The sequence below is a fragment of the Apaloderma vittatum genome, unplaced genomic scaffold, assembly GCF_000703405.1.
Source record: "Apaloderma vittatum isolate BGI_N311 unplaced genomic scaffold, ASM70340v1 scaffold7311, whole genome shotgun sequence".
In the NCBI taxonomy this organism is placed as follows: domain Eukaryota; kingdom Metazoa; phylum Chordata; class Aves; order Trogoniformes; family Trogonidae; genus Apaloderma; species Apaloderma vittatum.
In genome coordinates, this window is record NW_009697334.1 from 27,295 (window position 1) to 43,461 (window position 16,167).

At 40.7% G+C, this 16,167-nt stretch overlaps 1 protein-coding gene across 1 annotated transcript in view; it reads left to right on the top strand.

Moving 5' to 3' along the window:
* Positions 1-12,446: 12,446 nt before the first annotated feature.
* Positions 12,447-16,167, top strand: part of SLC7A11 (solute carrier family 7 (anionic amino acid transporter light chain, xc- system), member 11) — a 55,382-nt gene continuing 51,661 nt past the window's right edge. Inside the window, exons 1-2 of the mRNA XM_009877605.1 lie at positions 12,447-12,723; positions 14,696-14,822. Coding sequence (XP_009875907.1) covers positions 12,447-12,723; positions 14,696-14,822 — 404 coding nt within the window. The remainder of the gene's footprint in view (positions 12,724-14,695; positions 14,823-16,167) is intronic.

A 16,167-nucleotide genomic window follows, 5' to 3' on the forward strand; every position in this document is an offset into this window, starting at 1 on the left:
AAGAAAGAAACTGGCATTTTGATCGTTGGCTGTTCCTGTTAATCCTCTTTAACACACACGTGACCAGCTGGAAAACCTCTTGCATTTTCCAATCTGTTGTGGAGCAGTGAGCTTAGTGATAGTCGTAAGGACCTTTAGAAATCTCTAAGCAGTTTCTAGTCCCTCTCAGTGACTCTGTAGGCTGGCAGACTTTCACTGCTCAGACACTTAGGACCACATGATAAATACTAACCCTGCTTCTCTATATTTCAAATACTCTATTGTACCGTGACTAGTGGTTCAAAATGACATCTCAGAAATTGTTGTGTGGATTTTAATGCTACTTTTGAATCAAGACTTAACCAGAATTTTTAGTCTCAAAGTGGAATTTGATGGTTTGTAGCATGTACCATGAGAAACGTACCCTGGAGTTCTCTGATTTCAGTTGTTTAGATGTTTCAGAGGAGCAACCACAAGTCCTCAGAGGACCAAGCAGAGCATAATTACAAAGGCTTTCCTTCTTGAATGATCATAAAGGTGGTAATAAAAAAAAAAAAGGGTGCATTACAATAGTTCATTGTGTCTCTTGCATTGTCAACGTTGGAGTAGATTCATACACTGTCATTTGCATTACTTATTCATATTAATTTTAGATGACTTAAGGAGCTGGATTTTACTACTATATCTGCTCAGAGCTACAGACACAGGGTTATTGCATTTTTTTTTTTGGGGGGGGAGGTATTTTAAATGAAGTATCAGGAAGTAAGGGCTGAGTGAGAACACTTTCACAAACAATTACAGTTCGTGTGGCCTGACAGTATGGAGAAACTGCATGACAATGGTTTTAGACCTTCCAAAAAACCTCTTGACAATTCAGAAGAAAGACCAAAAACTAGAAAAGAAAGGAAACAGTCAGTCTTGGTGGCTTGTTGTTTGTTTTTCCTTGCCTTTATTTTTTCACTATTATCTGAACTTAAGAACTGAAAATAAGAGCTAACTGCTGAGCTTGAGTGGAGTTTATTTTTATCTCTTTGGTTTTACTTAAATTTTTAACATAATATCAATTAACTTTAGTGATGATTGCTTTCATATTGTGAGAAATGAGATATGTAACTGTCTGGCAACACCAAACAAGTCAATTAGCTCTTCACAGATCTCATCAATTATGAGAGCTTGGATTTTGCTGTGTGTAAATGTTTCAGTTAGGTTGGTTGCCAATGAGTGCTGTAGACCTACAGAAACTGAATGAAAAGTGAAACATGGGGAATATATCTGAAAAGATCTATTTTGCATGATGGCTCTGGGATGAGACATCACAAATACATACAAGGGTGTACTTTGTCATGCCAAGTTATTAACCTTAAATCAAATTTTAATTAATTAATGCTGACAGACTCTTCTTTCTACTTGATTTCCAGGTCCTAGCTCATACTAACGAGTACAGCGGCAATTTTAATACTATGTTTTATAAAAGGAAGTGTGTCAGTTATAGCTTCATGTGCATCTTTTCTCTTAACTCAAAAGGTCATCTATAAAAATTTGCATGTTCCTTTAAATTTTAAGAGAAATTTGTTTTTTCTTTGTCAAATGATGCAGTGAGAGTGATTAAAAAGCAGCTTTGGAATCAAGACATTGTAAACAGAAGAAAAGCCCCTTTGAGAATGCGACCCTGAAAAGCCAGGGAACCTTGTCTACAAGTCGTACTTACACTAGAATTCTGATGGCAGGTAGTAAAACTTGGTGTAAATGTTGAATTGTATTTGAAATTACTTATTTATTTTTTTTAAATGAGGTAACAGTAGAGCAGTGTATGACTGCACTTAGATAAACCTTCTGCCACCTGGTATTTGGAAGATAAAACTTCTCAAGGGACAATATATGAATGGAAGCAGTCAGGCAGGCTGGGGGAGTGGCCATCAATGTATGCACACAACTGCATTTTCAACATAATTAGTTATCTAATTGAGCATCCTAATTTAACTGACACATTTAAACATGTCATTTATTTCAATGCACAGTGCTTTTAATCTGTTTATTACATTTTGCTCTTCAGGATGGAAGCAGAAAAGCCACGCAGATAAAGTCTGAGTGTAAGTGGTATCTTAATTTTAAATATTAGAGATGTGCTGCCCTTCTTGTTAGCAGGCTGCTGTGCAGAGCTGGCTTGCTTGGCAGGCAGCTAGGTAGGAAAGAGATTTTGGTAACCAAGAGTTTTTAACTGCCTATCTCTTGTCTGGAGGAGAGAAGCATCCTTTTCTCAACGTGATGGATATCGCTAGTAGGTCAATGTTTATGTAGGGCTATTCTCACTGACATAGAGGATTGGTTTTTTTGACTTCTGCACCCATCATGCTGGGGTTGTGCTAGTACCTGCCTGCTGTTTTGGCTGCTGTTTCTGGCTTGCAGTCCTTATAGCAATGCTTCAGGTATGGGTGGCTCCTTTAATATCTGAAGAGGGACAAGGGTTTATAATCCCTAGGCTCTGTTAAAATACACATAGAGTAACTTGTCAATCTGGCTGCAGGCAAAGGAGCTGAAAGTGGCATCATTCACGCTTGCCTACTCCCTGGTGTGCCAAAATGTTTACTCTCTGGGTGATAGCTAAGCATCTGGAAGTCTTATTTCCAAGAAAAAAAACCAATGAAAGCACATTTGGTTTTGCTCCCAGGTTACTTTTTTTTTTTTCTTTTTTCACTTTCAGGCTTTATTTGCTGAACAAAATAGTTGCAGGTTTCCTTTTAACCCAGTAAACTTTTGTACTGTTACACCTCATTATAGCTTTTGTGGTGCTGAGTTTTGAATCTGCTGCTTCAATTACAGAAACTGCCAACAGATAGATGAAAATCCAGAATATAGAGGCTGAACCATTATTTTTGCTTTGGAATGACTTTTGCATACTCTGACAGTTTGCCCTTATGAAGTAAGTCGGTGATAGCTACAGCTACGGAATGCAAGAAAACTAACACAAAGTTTTACTGCAGAAATAGAGAAGAAAACAACTTTTTCAAACCAGAGATTGGCACAGTTCTTGGCTTTTCTGCCCACATTTGTGTCTGCTCTCTGCCCTCCCAAGTCAGTTGTCATCATAAATGCAAGGCCACTTGAGAGGCAATAAAAATGTACGGGGTCTTTTACCCCAAGGACTTGCAGCTTGCTTTCTGACAAGGCATACGGTGATTTCATGTCACTGGAGTTTATTACACTCAGTGTAGCATGAGAGGTGACAGAGGAAATTCTGCCTCTGGTCTAAGTGAGATGTTTCAGCTTTAGTCTTTAGCTTAAGTGATTGAAAATTGCGTTTGTGTTGTGTGTTTAAATCAAAAGAAAATGCACTGACTAAACAGATGTCACATTGGCCTGTTTAGGAGTGGCAAGATGACTTTGAACAAGGCTGAATTCACTTATTAGGAGATTGTGAAGCTTGTAGAGGTGGATTTTGTCTGTCTAGATAGGATAAGCTCACAAAATAAAATTTAATCCGGGCATGTAAGAAGTTCTCCTAAATCTTGGGGAGACTCGTCTGTCACTGTGGCTCCACTGTGTTGATGCATAAGTTCCCAAATATATGTCTGGACACGAGTGTTGTTCAGAAGCCAGGAACAAAGGGAACCCTTCCAGGAAGACTGGACTTTGTAACCTTCGTGGGGAGATGAAGGGAGAGCTAGAAAGATGGACAGTGGCTCAGAGCGTCATTTCTCATTTCCAGTTTTCTGATAGAGTACTTGTCAGGATGTTGAATTTCTATTTTGTCATGCGGTGTGTTCAGAATAGCTTTTGTCAGGAGAAGCAATATTAGAAATGTAATGCAAAATACATTCTATAACATAAAATCTTTTACTGCTTTGACCTTTCAGTCCTTTGCACTGTGCTTCATGGTGATACCCTCCATTCTGTGAAGACTAGCAAGGCTGTCTGTAGGAAGAGGAGATCCCATCAAAAAACTCTACTCTGGCGTCTGTTGACACTTTTTGGTATTTTGACTGTTAGTGCCTCTTCTGTTCTTCCTTGCTGATAAAGAAGTGATGAAGCCTCTCCCATTTGGAAGGGGAGAATCAGTGGAATTACTCACAAATTACCTGTAATAGAGTAGTTCAGTGTCCGAGGCTGGCATAGGCTGAGGGACTGGCAGGGCGATACAAAACTCTGGATTAAACTGCTTTGTTTGGTACAAGATTACCTGAGCTATGTGGGATGTAGCGATGGAGTACCTGGATGGAAAAGTGAATTCTCCATTATTTGTGGGTATTCACTGAGACTTGACACTTCCTTGTCCCTTGGAAAGGGGCATACTAAAATACAGCAAAATAAGAGGAAATTATGAATGGCTGCTACTTCAGCTCAGAGTTTAGACAGTGTGCTTTCAGTGGGAAAAAAGATAAGGGAGGAAAAAAAAAGATGAAAAATAAAAATAAAGCAACCATTAATGGCAAGACATACCTCATGTACCAAGCTCATTGCTTTCACATCTGAGGAGGTACCTTTAAATCTGTGTTGTTTTCAGAAAAAAGAGTTAAGGTATCTTGTGTAGTTTCTCTGAAAAATTTAATAAATTAATAAATTGAAATTAGTTAATTATTAATATAAAATTTACTTAGATGATTAGCATGATCTTACTGCTTAGAGTGTTCTTGTCCAAATAAATATTTATTCCAATTCTTTGTTTAAATGAAGAATAAATTAAAGCCTGCGTTGTGTAGCCCGAATAGAAGTTGATACAGGAGCAGGTCAAGTTTCCCCTGACTCAAATTTCTGTGGTACTTTTGACCTATTGTCTGGTAAGTGCTCATGTGATTTACAGTACCACATCTTTCTGCACTCCCTATTTGATCCTTCTCTATGCAGGAGGAGTACTGTTTTTTACAGGGAGCTATTGTCCTACTTGAAAATGACCATAGTTAACTTGATGTACTGTTTTTATTCAGGTACGATTTGTACCTTTACTCAGCTGTTGGGCTACCCTGTAACAGAGATATCTCTATAGTCAGGGTTGTATACTTAAGGGGAAGGTCCCTTCTGCATGTGACAGGTTACGCAGTGGGCAGGATTTGCTTTTGCCATAGAGACAGCTGACTGTATACCTTTTTTACTCTCTATCTTGGCTCCGAATTTCAGCGGGGGAGTGTGTGTGAGAGAGAGGAGTGGGAGTCTTTTGTCCTGTTGAACCCCTCTCTGAGACCTTTCCTCTACAGTGAAGGGCCTGGATCCTCTGGAATAGTGTGAGCAATAATAATTATATCAATTTAATTTAAGGCAGGAATTCTCCAAGTGTGCTTTTATAGAATCCTCTCAACTCTGCTTCTTGAAGTGCAAGCAGGATACTAACAAAGAATAAAACGCTGTGGTTACTGTCAGTTTTATTGTAGAAGAGCCTATGATAAAAGTGGAGGCTTTCTCTCTTAATCTTTGGACTAGATTAAACGTGGGAGGGATGGAAAAAAGCTAGAATTAGTGCATTGTACACAGAGAGAGTTGAGCTGTTGGCTGTTGTTTGTAAGCTTGGAAATTTATCTAGAGATCCATGTCACTTCTTTTTGTTGTCCTGGAGATTTCTGAGGCTCTGGATAACCCGTACCTCCCTGTGAATGCAGGGAGGGCGAAGAGAACTGATTCCTGACATGGTAATTGTTTTGCTCAAAATTGTCAAGTCTAGAGCAGACAAGACAGAGAGACCCTCATTGTGCCCACGCACTGCACGTGTCTGCTGTACATTGGCTTCGTAATCTTTTTACTAAATGTTACAAAATGTAATGAAGTCACTACACTTGAATAGACAGTGTCTCTGAAGAATATATTGTGAATGTAGAAAAGAGGAGCTTTGCTTTCAAAGAAGAAACAGAGGCTGACCTCAGCACTAAGATGCTTCTCGGTATTGAAATGTGGGAATAATATATGGAGCTGTATTAGTACGAGCTGCTGAAGCACCCTGGCGGTGCTCCAAACGAGTGCCCTTTCTGATGGAATTTTTAATACTTCAGGAAGACATAGTATGCACATTTAGATGCCAATAAAATAATTCCCCGTAGGATCCATAGGCTGCATTTCAGTGCTAAATTATGATGACAGGTTGAATGACCGATGACCGATAGCCGGCGAAGCATTTCTGCACACATGTGCTTTTGCTTTTCTGAAGTTTCATCCCTTCTCTTGGTAAACTCTGTCACCTCTTCAGCCCTTAATTGAGAGGCCTCTGTCTGTGTCCCTCAACACACATGTTGTACTGATGCTAAAGAAGCCCCAACCACCTGGCAGTTCATTGACTGGAGCCTGACCTTATTGCATTCGTGACCTTCATGAGGCCGCAGCCAAGACTTGTTTGGTCTCCAGACAAAAAGATATACATTAAATAAACCCGAAGAGAAATCCATAGATGCAACTGGCAATTGAGAGAGGAATGAGAAGGGAACTAAAAATCCCATTACAATTATTCTTGGGTAAGAGAGTAGTTTTCTGTGTCAGAAAAATCAAAAAATGTTGAATGTGTGTTCTATCTAGTTAAGTTGTGTGCAACAGGAAAGGAACGAGCTTGCTAAACCTGATGGGAGAGAAGGGTGACCTTCTGTTAAGGGTGAGAATAAGGAGCTGGAGTTTGGATTAAGACAAGTGATCTGAAACATTTCTCTTGGGGATTGTATATTAAACCTTTGCTAGAGTTCTTGGAATTTCCCTTCCCAAGGTTTTGGATAGGCTATTTTGGTAACAATTCAGTGGCTGAGTTCCTCAAACCCATGAATTTGGATAAGTATCATTAACCCTTTTAAAAAAAGAAATACTTCATTCGTAATGGAAAACCATGATTCATATCAAGTACAACACCCGACTAAACAGAGGATTAAGGCAGATGCCCCAGGAACTTTTTTCTTGTATACATTGTGTGTATAAATTGTATGAAAAATCTAATAAAAGCTAATAGGGAGTAATTAACTAGCCAAGCCTAAATTTGTTAATCTAGGCAGCTGTTGTATGATTTTCATTTTATTTTTTTTACATTATAAGTTTTTTATCTAACGTGAAGAATTCTTGTCTTGAAAATGGAGAAATGAGGTAGAAAAGAAAATGTTTTTGGTGCTAATTCTGTCTCTATCTTGGTGGTTTTATTTATTTTTTTTTTCAGAAGTGCAGATTAACTCTGTTCACATGCCCAGCCTAGCCTGAGACAGCTCAAGCAATTCCTGATTCCCTGAAGCTGACAGAGATCTTGCCGTTGTGCCAGGTATCTGGCACATGAAGCTTTGAAGGAAATTTACCCTGAGGTCTCGATTTCTTGAGAGCTGCGGGCTATCTCAATGCTTGCATCCAAAAGCTAGGGAACAATAACATAGCGACTCTGGAACCGGTTGTCTTACCTTACTGATGAGAAATGCAAACACAGAAAACTCAAGAATAATATTTATGTACAGCATTGCTTATATATCCTGAATGTGAAAAATGAGGTGCTATAAGACACAATCATGTTTCCACATACACAGGGCTTCGGTAAGAACTGGCGTTCTGTCATGTGCAGCTTTCTTGCTTGGTACTAGGTGCCAATGATTCTTGTCTACTTGAGAATACAAAATCATTAAAAAGCCAAACTGTTCAGCTGAAATCATCATGCATTTTGGAATAAAGCTTTAATAGCAAGAAAAGTAAGAGGGAGTTCTCAGATTTTTTTTTTCTCCTCTTTCTTCTCGTCCAGCTGAAAACTGACAGACAGCTATCAGCAAATTGAAGACAGGGAAACTTTCAGAAATATTTGCTGTCTAAATTGCTATCGTTGTCTGCAGCCTTTTTAGAACCAGATTTCTATTTGCTGACTCCATAGGCATTTTGTTGGAAGCTTTTTACTGAAAATACAAGAAATAACATTTGAATTGCTTTTGGTTTTCTTATAGCATTCACATTTTTAAACCCTCTGAGCTGGATGTTTACTTCGTTTTCATTTTTTGCTTTTCTTCTAAGTATCTTCTTTGTATCTAACACAAAGTGGAATGCAAAATAATTACTTTGTGAGTCTCTGACTAGAAAATAACACTCTCCCCCAATGTTCTCAGTAGTTCCATTTTTAAGTAAGCTTTGACCGGTAGTAGAGACAATAACAAATTCTTTATTATTCTCACAGTTCCAAGTTTGCATTATAACTTAAAACCCTGTTCCAGTCTACTGAGATTTTTGTATACTTCATGATGATACTATTTCCACTTAATTCCCAATGACACCTTAGTTCTTAAATTGCTTGCAGATTTGTTTTTTTTTTCCCCAAAGCTAGTTAAGCTCTTTCTCAGCGCTACAAAAGGAGCAGAAAATCCCCAGTCAAAACTTTTTAATGCGAGATTATCTTCATGAAACAAATACTTTTAGGTATTTTGCCCTCCTTTGACATTTGAAGCCGGACTACCGCCTTCCTACTGGGCTGATTTTACAAGGCTTACAAACAGCTTGGCATTATATGGAGAAGACTCGGCTCAGTTTTTCTAAACAACTTTTTCATGCCATGCCACCCACACAAAAGCCTTTGGGGCTTTCCTCGCCTCTTCAGTCTTGATAGACTTCCTTTTTTATTCCCGTGTCTCCAGTCAGTGTGGCAATGTACGGCCTGGAGGCTTGGCTTGTGACTCTCTTTGGATTTGGTTGGTGCAATAAGCTGGTATCCGGACGGATTGTCAAGGTATGCTCACTACACCTAGAAATTAAGGAGTTTTTGTGGTCTTGAGAAGTGGCAACTCGAGTCTGGGCTTGAATTTTAGGTCCTTCACTTTGCTCTGTGTGTTATAGTGTTCCCATCAACAGGAATGCTCTGTGTGTGTGTATTTTGTAGTATTCCCTGGGACAAATATCAGTATTGCAGCTTCTTTGGAATTGAAGATACAGCCATGTCCAGCTATTTGGCACGAGAAAACGCGAAAAACAGGGATGCCCCTGTATCAGGCATGTTCAGCCTACTAGCCTGTCATGTCATTATTCCCTATGATGCTTAAGCATTTAATTTACTCAAGTATCACAGTGCGGCTGATGGAAAGGTTGTGTTATAGAATTGCCGAAAGGTCCCGGTCACCAGAGCCCACGGATGACAGCAGGCAAACATTGGCTCGGGGACCCAAATCCTTTGGCCAGTGGATTAGCTCTTTGCAGCGTGTAGGGGTAGGAGGGATCTTGGGCTGAGGTGGTCAGGATTTCTGTTTGCAGCAGAAAAGCAGTTCAGGGCTGATGGTGAGATTCAAAAGGAATTTCACAGCGATGTTCTCAGTTATACTTTAAAATGTTTGTTCGGGAGGAAATGTCTATGAACTGGGGGGGAAAAAAAGCCACCAGAGAGAAACAATAAAAGGCTGTGCACAATGCCAGCTGCCATTAGAGGTTGAAGGTTTATTTTCAGAGCATCGTTTTTAGAGACGTTGCTTCAAATAATTTCATAGGTCTAAAGAAAATTGCACTTTATACCTTTTTGTTCTCTTTTCAGAGTGGATTTTTTATGGAAGAACAGGGCTGTTGTGAGTGTTGGACAGGTTAAGACCTGCGCTTTTAGAAGAGCTCTCTGAAGAGACACTGAGCATTTTATGTTGCAGTTGCATAGTGATACTGCGGTCTTTGGCTCTGTGATGAGTAATTCAGCTGAAAGTGGCTGGTGGGCTACAAATATTCAGAACAAATTTAGTGAGTATACTGTATAACAGTGGGCAGCAGACAGTAATGGGTCTTTGGCAGCCCTCCTCACGTGCCCTCCTCACGATTTGGCTCAGGTGATGGAGAATTCTCGTGCAGTCTGCAAAATATAACAGGTAATCCTGCAACACCAAATAAACGTATTTCCTATCCTGGGTGGAACTGGTAACTGGAAGTAAGGCATGAACTCAAAGGAGAAGTGCTCCTATTTTTTGAATTTTTAGTGGATAGCATTGAGAAGTAATGTGCACAGCAGTGCTCTCTGGGAAGGCTGCAAATAGTGTGATCACTAGCAAGCTGCCAGTGTTTAGGATAAAGTGTTTTTGGCATCCAGCCTTCCTTACTTCCCACCTTAAAAATTTCACTGGGTGTCTCACATGGTCCTAAGCTTTATATGTGTATTATCCCTATACCACAGAAGATGCAAGCACCCTTTTCCCTGCGTGGGAGAGTGTTAATAGCTATGTCCAACAGGCAAACATGCATTCTTCTAGCTAGTGGTCAAATGAAATTTGAAAGCAATTATACTGTCCAGTGTTTTTACTGAATAGCTGATGTAGACAGCTGGATTGCTGGGAGCTGCTTCAGGATCATCTGGGAGGTTGCTGAGCTTTTGGTTTGATCTTGCAACCATCTTTCCATGTAAATAAAGGGTAAGCATGAGTTAGGAATGATTACCTTTAAGTATGAGATGTTTTAAGATGTCATGTGTTTCTTCAGTAAACAGCCTTTGAAAATTAAAATCGAGGTCATCAGCCCAACCCAGTTCTGTGGTTACTGCTTTTCTCTGGTTTTATTTGATCTATTACTCCAGGCGTTTGTAATCTTACTGGGGGGCAGTCTATGAACTGTACACCAGGGAAAACAACTCTGCGGGACACACCACCTACTTAGGGCTTTGTGTGTAACCGGTGCTGCCAAAAGTGGCTTGGTTTGGACACTGTGGTGACCAGAGGACATCCTGGCGCTGTGGGTCTGTGCAGTCCATGGCCCATGCTGGAGGGGCGATTGCTTCCCCAAAAGGTTGGGCACCCAGTTCAGTGACAAGGGGAGTGTGAGCTGTGCGGAGAAGTGAGGGATTGGCGGCTGCGCACATCAGGAGATGGAAGGAGAAGTAGGATGTGTTTGGAAAACAGGCAAGCACTAGCAGCGTGTTAGTCAAAAGTTACGCTTTTGGTGTTTACCTGTGCAGTTAAACTAGGTAGGCGCTTTTTTTTTTCTAATGCTTTCTTTTATCTCAGTGCAAATTATTTTAGGTGAGTTGCAACTGAAAACATGAGGCTTTAATAATACTGAAGTTTTACAGCTGTAATGTGTTGATACTCTAAAATCTCTCACATAAATTTGAAAGTAGACTACTGCTCTGACCTCAGTGCCTGCTTTTCAAATGATAAAATGCTTTAACTGCTATCTTCCCCACCACCCCCATCAATCCTAGGTCCTAATTAAGCAGTAGCTGTAGTAATCATTCCTCTTTGCACTGATCTAATCTGAAGCCACGAGCAGCTGCCGTAGTTGTGCTATGAAGGATTTTTTTCCCCTTTGGCATATATTGCACAGGCTGTCCCTCAATTAGGTTACAAATGCTTGAAGACCATTGATTTTTTTGCTTTCTCTTATGAGAATGCTCCCCTTTTAAGCAGTTTAATCCCTCAGGTTTGAATTTGCATGCTCAGGTTGTGAAACAAATGTATTTATGCATCTGATTACCTGCTTGTCTGGTCAGGGAAGCTCTACAAAAACACAGAAACCCTGTTGTGCTCTCTGAGCCGCTCGAGATCCCATGTTCTGGGGTGTTGTCCTCCTCCTGCCAGATCACAAACCCGAGGTGGCTGTAAATATTAACAGGATTTGTTAAGGGGAAGCGGTGTTGCTCACCGACATCCCAGAAACACGCTGCATGTGTCGGAACTCGTGTTCTGTGGAAGTGACCTCGGGTTTTCATGAGGCTGGTTTGGGTGTGTTGCCAGGCAACTTGGGGTAATGAGGGAGTTGTTATGTACATTTTTTGGTAGATGCAGGTCCATATAGAAATTTCCAGGGAACTAACAGAGAAGTATGAGAGGCTGATCAATTGCGACACCAGAAGTTAAGTCCCACAAACCTAACTTTCGTTATGAGGAGTTTGTTGAGAAAGAAATTGGATTAGACCCAAGGATGACGTATCCTGTTTGGTTTCTTTTCTCCTTTCGCGCTGATGAGCTTTGTGTTTAGGCAGGCTTTTGTTTCTGGCTCTGAGTCGCTTTAAAAAAATTTGGGAGTGTGTCTTGGGGTGTCGAGGGTGATGTACTTAACTTGATTGGCTCGGTTTGCTTGTGAGTGATTTGTTCTTCCCAGCACCCTCAGGTCATTGTGCAACATGTCCCTACTGTTTAAAAGGAAGAAGAGGGAAAAAAAAAAAGAAGAAAAAAAAGAGAAATGCTGAGTAATGCCAGAGGTTTCTCAAATGGCTGATGCAAACCTGGAGAATTTGCATCATCATTCAGCTGGAGTAACTTGGTATGACAAGAGCTTAAATACAAGTCCACGCGGAAGCTGAGCTGGTTTCCAATGATAGGGCAGTACCAGCTCGCAGTGTGAAAGCGCAGGTGTTCCTCAGCAGTGCTCCGATCGCACTCAAGGCTCAAATACGGAGCCTGCTACCTGTGCATAGGAGCAGCTGTAAAAGATAAGAGAGGGCACAGGAAGAGGCTAAGTAGTTGGCTACACAGAGAAGAGGGGGAAAAAAACTCCACAACAACCTTTGAGTTTCTGCTGCAAACTTTTTTCTTTTCTTTTTTTTTTTTTTTTGCCGGTGCTTGCCGTCAGCGTGCTGGTGGCACTGTAGCATGTTTAGGAAAGCTCCTGTAACCACGGTCTCTAATGGAAGCTACTTGCAGGGACAAGCTGATGGCAGGTTGCCCTCTATGGGCAACGGACAGCCAGCCCAGGAGGGAAAAGTTGTGCTGAAGAAGAAAGTGACACTTTTGAGGGGGATATCCATCATAATTGGCACTATCATTGGAGCCGGCATCTTCATCTCTCCCAAAGGCATCCTGAAGAACACGGGCAGCGTGGGCATGTCCTTGATTGTCTGGACAGCGTGTGGTATCCTCTCGCTCTTCGGTAAGTCCCTTAGAAGATTCTAATTGGTCCCAAGGGGCGGCTGATGGATTATTGCTATGATTTGTCTGATTTTTGCCATTGGATAGCATTGCACAGAGTGGAGCTGGAGGACCAATAGAGCTGCAAAAGGTTTGTGCTGCGTGATAGGTTGGGTGGAGGACGCAGAGGTATGCAACCCCTGTCCCCCCTCTGGCATCTGGCTGGTATAGATTGAAAGTGTAAATTATTGTGTCTTATGGGTCCCTAAAGGAACAGGAAAAGTAAATGTCTGTTTTATACCATACAATGTGCGCTATGTGTAATGTTTTTCTTCTGGCTGTGAGAGGTAGTTTATGGTTTGCTTGGAAGGCCCCTGGCAGCTGGGAATGCAGATCACTCTGCTGAACAGCTCAGCCTAGTTCCCTAGAGGCTAGAGTAAGGTCCGAGAGGAATAATTCCCACTGGACATAAGCCGTATTGGAATGATAGGAGCAAAATAATAACACTAATAAACCCCTCTCCCCGGTCTTCTATTACCGGTCTTCATTCCTCGCTCACGATGTTGCTTTGAAAGATTGTGCTGCAAGAAAAAGTGTGATGGAAACAAAGTTGTACTGTGAGTTTTGTTGCCGGCTTGCCTATCGTGACAGTTTTTACTCGTTTTGTGTATTTTTGAGGAGTATTGAATTCTGAAGAATGCCAGTTTATTTGTTCTGGACACAAAGCCCCCTTTCAGAGTGGAAAACCCCACCCTGGCTTCTGCGGGACAGAGGGTCAACTGACCTACTTAATGAGTTAATCTCAAAGAAGCTGAAGAGCTAACATGAATATTGGCTTTATTTAAGACAGAAACGACTTGTTTTCTGGCACGAGGTCAAGAGGACAAACATGGACTAACACGTGTCTGCTTAATAGGTGGAACACGCAAATGCTACCCTGTGTAAATTGGCTCTGAGCTTATAAGAAACATGGACTGTTTATAGGCTAAGCCCACCCAAGCCAAACAGATGGTGCAAGCAAGTTAGGACCTGGTTTGGTCAGATATTAAATGTGTTGGTACAAATGTGCAGCGTAATCTGTTGTACAAATGTGGAAGGTCCTGCCCGTAACCAAATTTCCCCTGTAAAGACAGACGTCGGATACAGTCTGTAACCCTGTCAGAAGACCTTGGTTTTTCCATCTAGTCAAAACAGAATTTGCTTAAGCATTGTGTTCAGAGGGGCCTGAACCACTCCTGCATGGACAGATGCAGCAATATGGTGTGTGATCTGATTTATTTTAGTCTATCTAAATGCAATAAAGGATGAAATAAGCCTCCTGCTTTGCAAATGTGAAGACGTCTCTATTTAAGGCAATGCTGAAATGAAATGAGCTTTTATTGCATTAGTAGTACACAGTAACGCTGCACCAGTGTTGAAAAGCCAGCGCTAAGCCAACCCCTGAATTTTCTACATGTGACATTGGGAGTACTTTAATACACAATTCCTTCTTCCAAATTTTGGCCGGTCACTTGCTTCGACTGTGACTGAAGAGGGGTAACGCAATTTCCAGGCTTTGCTTCGGAGGCTGATCCAGGCATCTCTACGGCTGCAAGGAGCTGACTGTGATTCGATAACAACCAAATGTGTTAGAAAGCTTTCAGGTAGCAGTGCAACCTGGGTAGCTCTTGTGACGCAGCGTTTTGTTGTCCCTCTTCACAAGATATGGGTGAGTAATGAGATGTGTTGATAGCAAAGAGTTTGTTCAGTGGCTTTACACTTAAATGTAACTGGATATATGTACAGTTTGCTTAACTCCCAGTCTAGCTGAATGAATTAAAGCTTACACAGTTGTGTGAAAAAAAATGTTTAAAATATATGAAAAGTAGTTGTGATACCCCGATAGCTCCATTGTTAGCTTATATATGTAAATATATATATTTTTATATACATATATTTTTTTTTTGAAGGGTTTTTTTGGTATTTCTCCTGATGCCACAGTGTAATTTTCACAGGTGCTCTCTGCTATGCTGAACTAGGAACGTGCATTAAGAAATCTGGTGGTCACTACACATATATCCTGGAGGCTTTTGGCCCATTACCTGCTTTTGTGAGAGTCTGGGTTGAATTACTCGTCATTCGGTAAGTGTATGGTGGCTTTTCTGTGTTTCTTTTTTGGTGGAAGTACAGTTTTCAATCATAAAGAAAAGTTTCCAATACCTGATAGACAGAGCATATATGGGCAAAGCATGGTTGCTTCAGAGAATTTAACAACACTGTTTTGATCATCAACATTGAAATATTTGACATATGTGAATATATGATGGGAAAAATAAGATTCTAAGAAAATGCCCTTTCGTAACAATTCAGCTACTTGCTTTAATTTTGCTAAGCTTACTTTATCCATTAAGGATGGATAATGCTGATACCCATACCTATATGAAGTATAGTGAAGAAGGGAAGTCACCTTTACATTTTGTCAGCCTCGGCACTCGCTTTTGGAGTGGTTGCTGTTGTCTGTGGATGCAAGAATAACTCCTGGTGAAGCTATTGCCCCGTAGTTTTCAGAGTTGGAGGTACCATGTATTCTTTATATGGCAGTTCAGGTCCTGATTTCTTGATTTTGTGAGGTGTTGGACAAGTTGACTCTTAATTAATGTGAAAAGCACTAACTGGTCAAATAAAGCAACATTAAGTCCTTACATATCAAAAATGTCCAAAGTATTGGTATAGGTGGATTATGATATGAAGATGCTGAATCATCGAATCAATCAAATTTTCATAATGTAAAGGGATATTTACATCAAACTCAAATGTGGCCTGTGGAATTTTTAATTATTATTTTTAATGATATTACTGAGGCTGGGGAGCTTGTTACATGCAGAATAGGGCAACTCAGTTGCACCAAATGACTTTGGGAATGCTCCATTCCTGCCTCAGGCTAGTTAGCAATCCTTTCCTCTCTCTTCCGCAATCAGCAAATGAGTCACAAAAGCACAAGCCTCGTGTCAAATCACAACTTCATTTACATAGTATTGACAAGTTCTAGCATAGACTGTTGAGTTGAAAAGCAGGCACTGCTGAATCATTATGAATCTCCAAATCCTTATCTTGTTTCTGGAGAAAATCATTGCATGTGTCGGATGGTCCCTTACATCCTCCCCACCTATACGTAACCTTTGAATTCACTGCGTAGTTTCCCTCAAACATGATGCAAGAGCATATGTCTTAACCATATTGGCTTTTTGCCAAAAAGGAAAACCAGACAGAGGAAAGAGATCCCTGTTTTCACTGTGAGAAGCACAGTTCTGTGTATGTAGCTATATTGTTGCAGAGCAGGGTTAGAAATCCCCCTTTTGACTTGTACCTTACTAGGCAAGGGGATGTTATTAAACTAGGCAGAAACACCCACAAGAAAGCCAGGCTTCATAAATTCCTCTCTTCCCAATTATATTTTTTTAAAAATGTATGACAGTGTCCCAGGAGC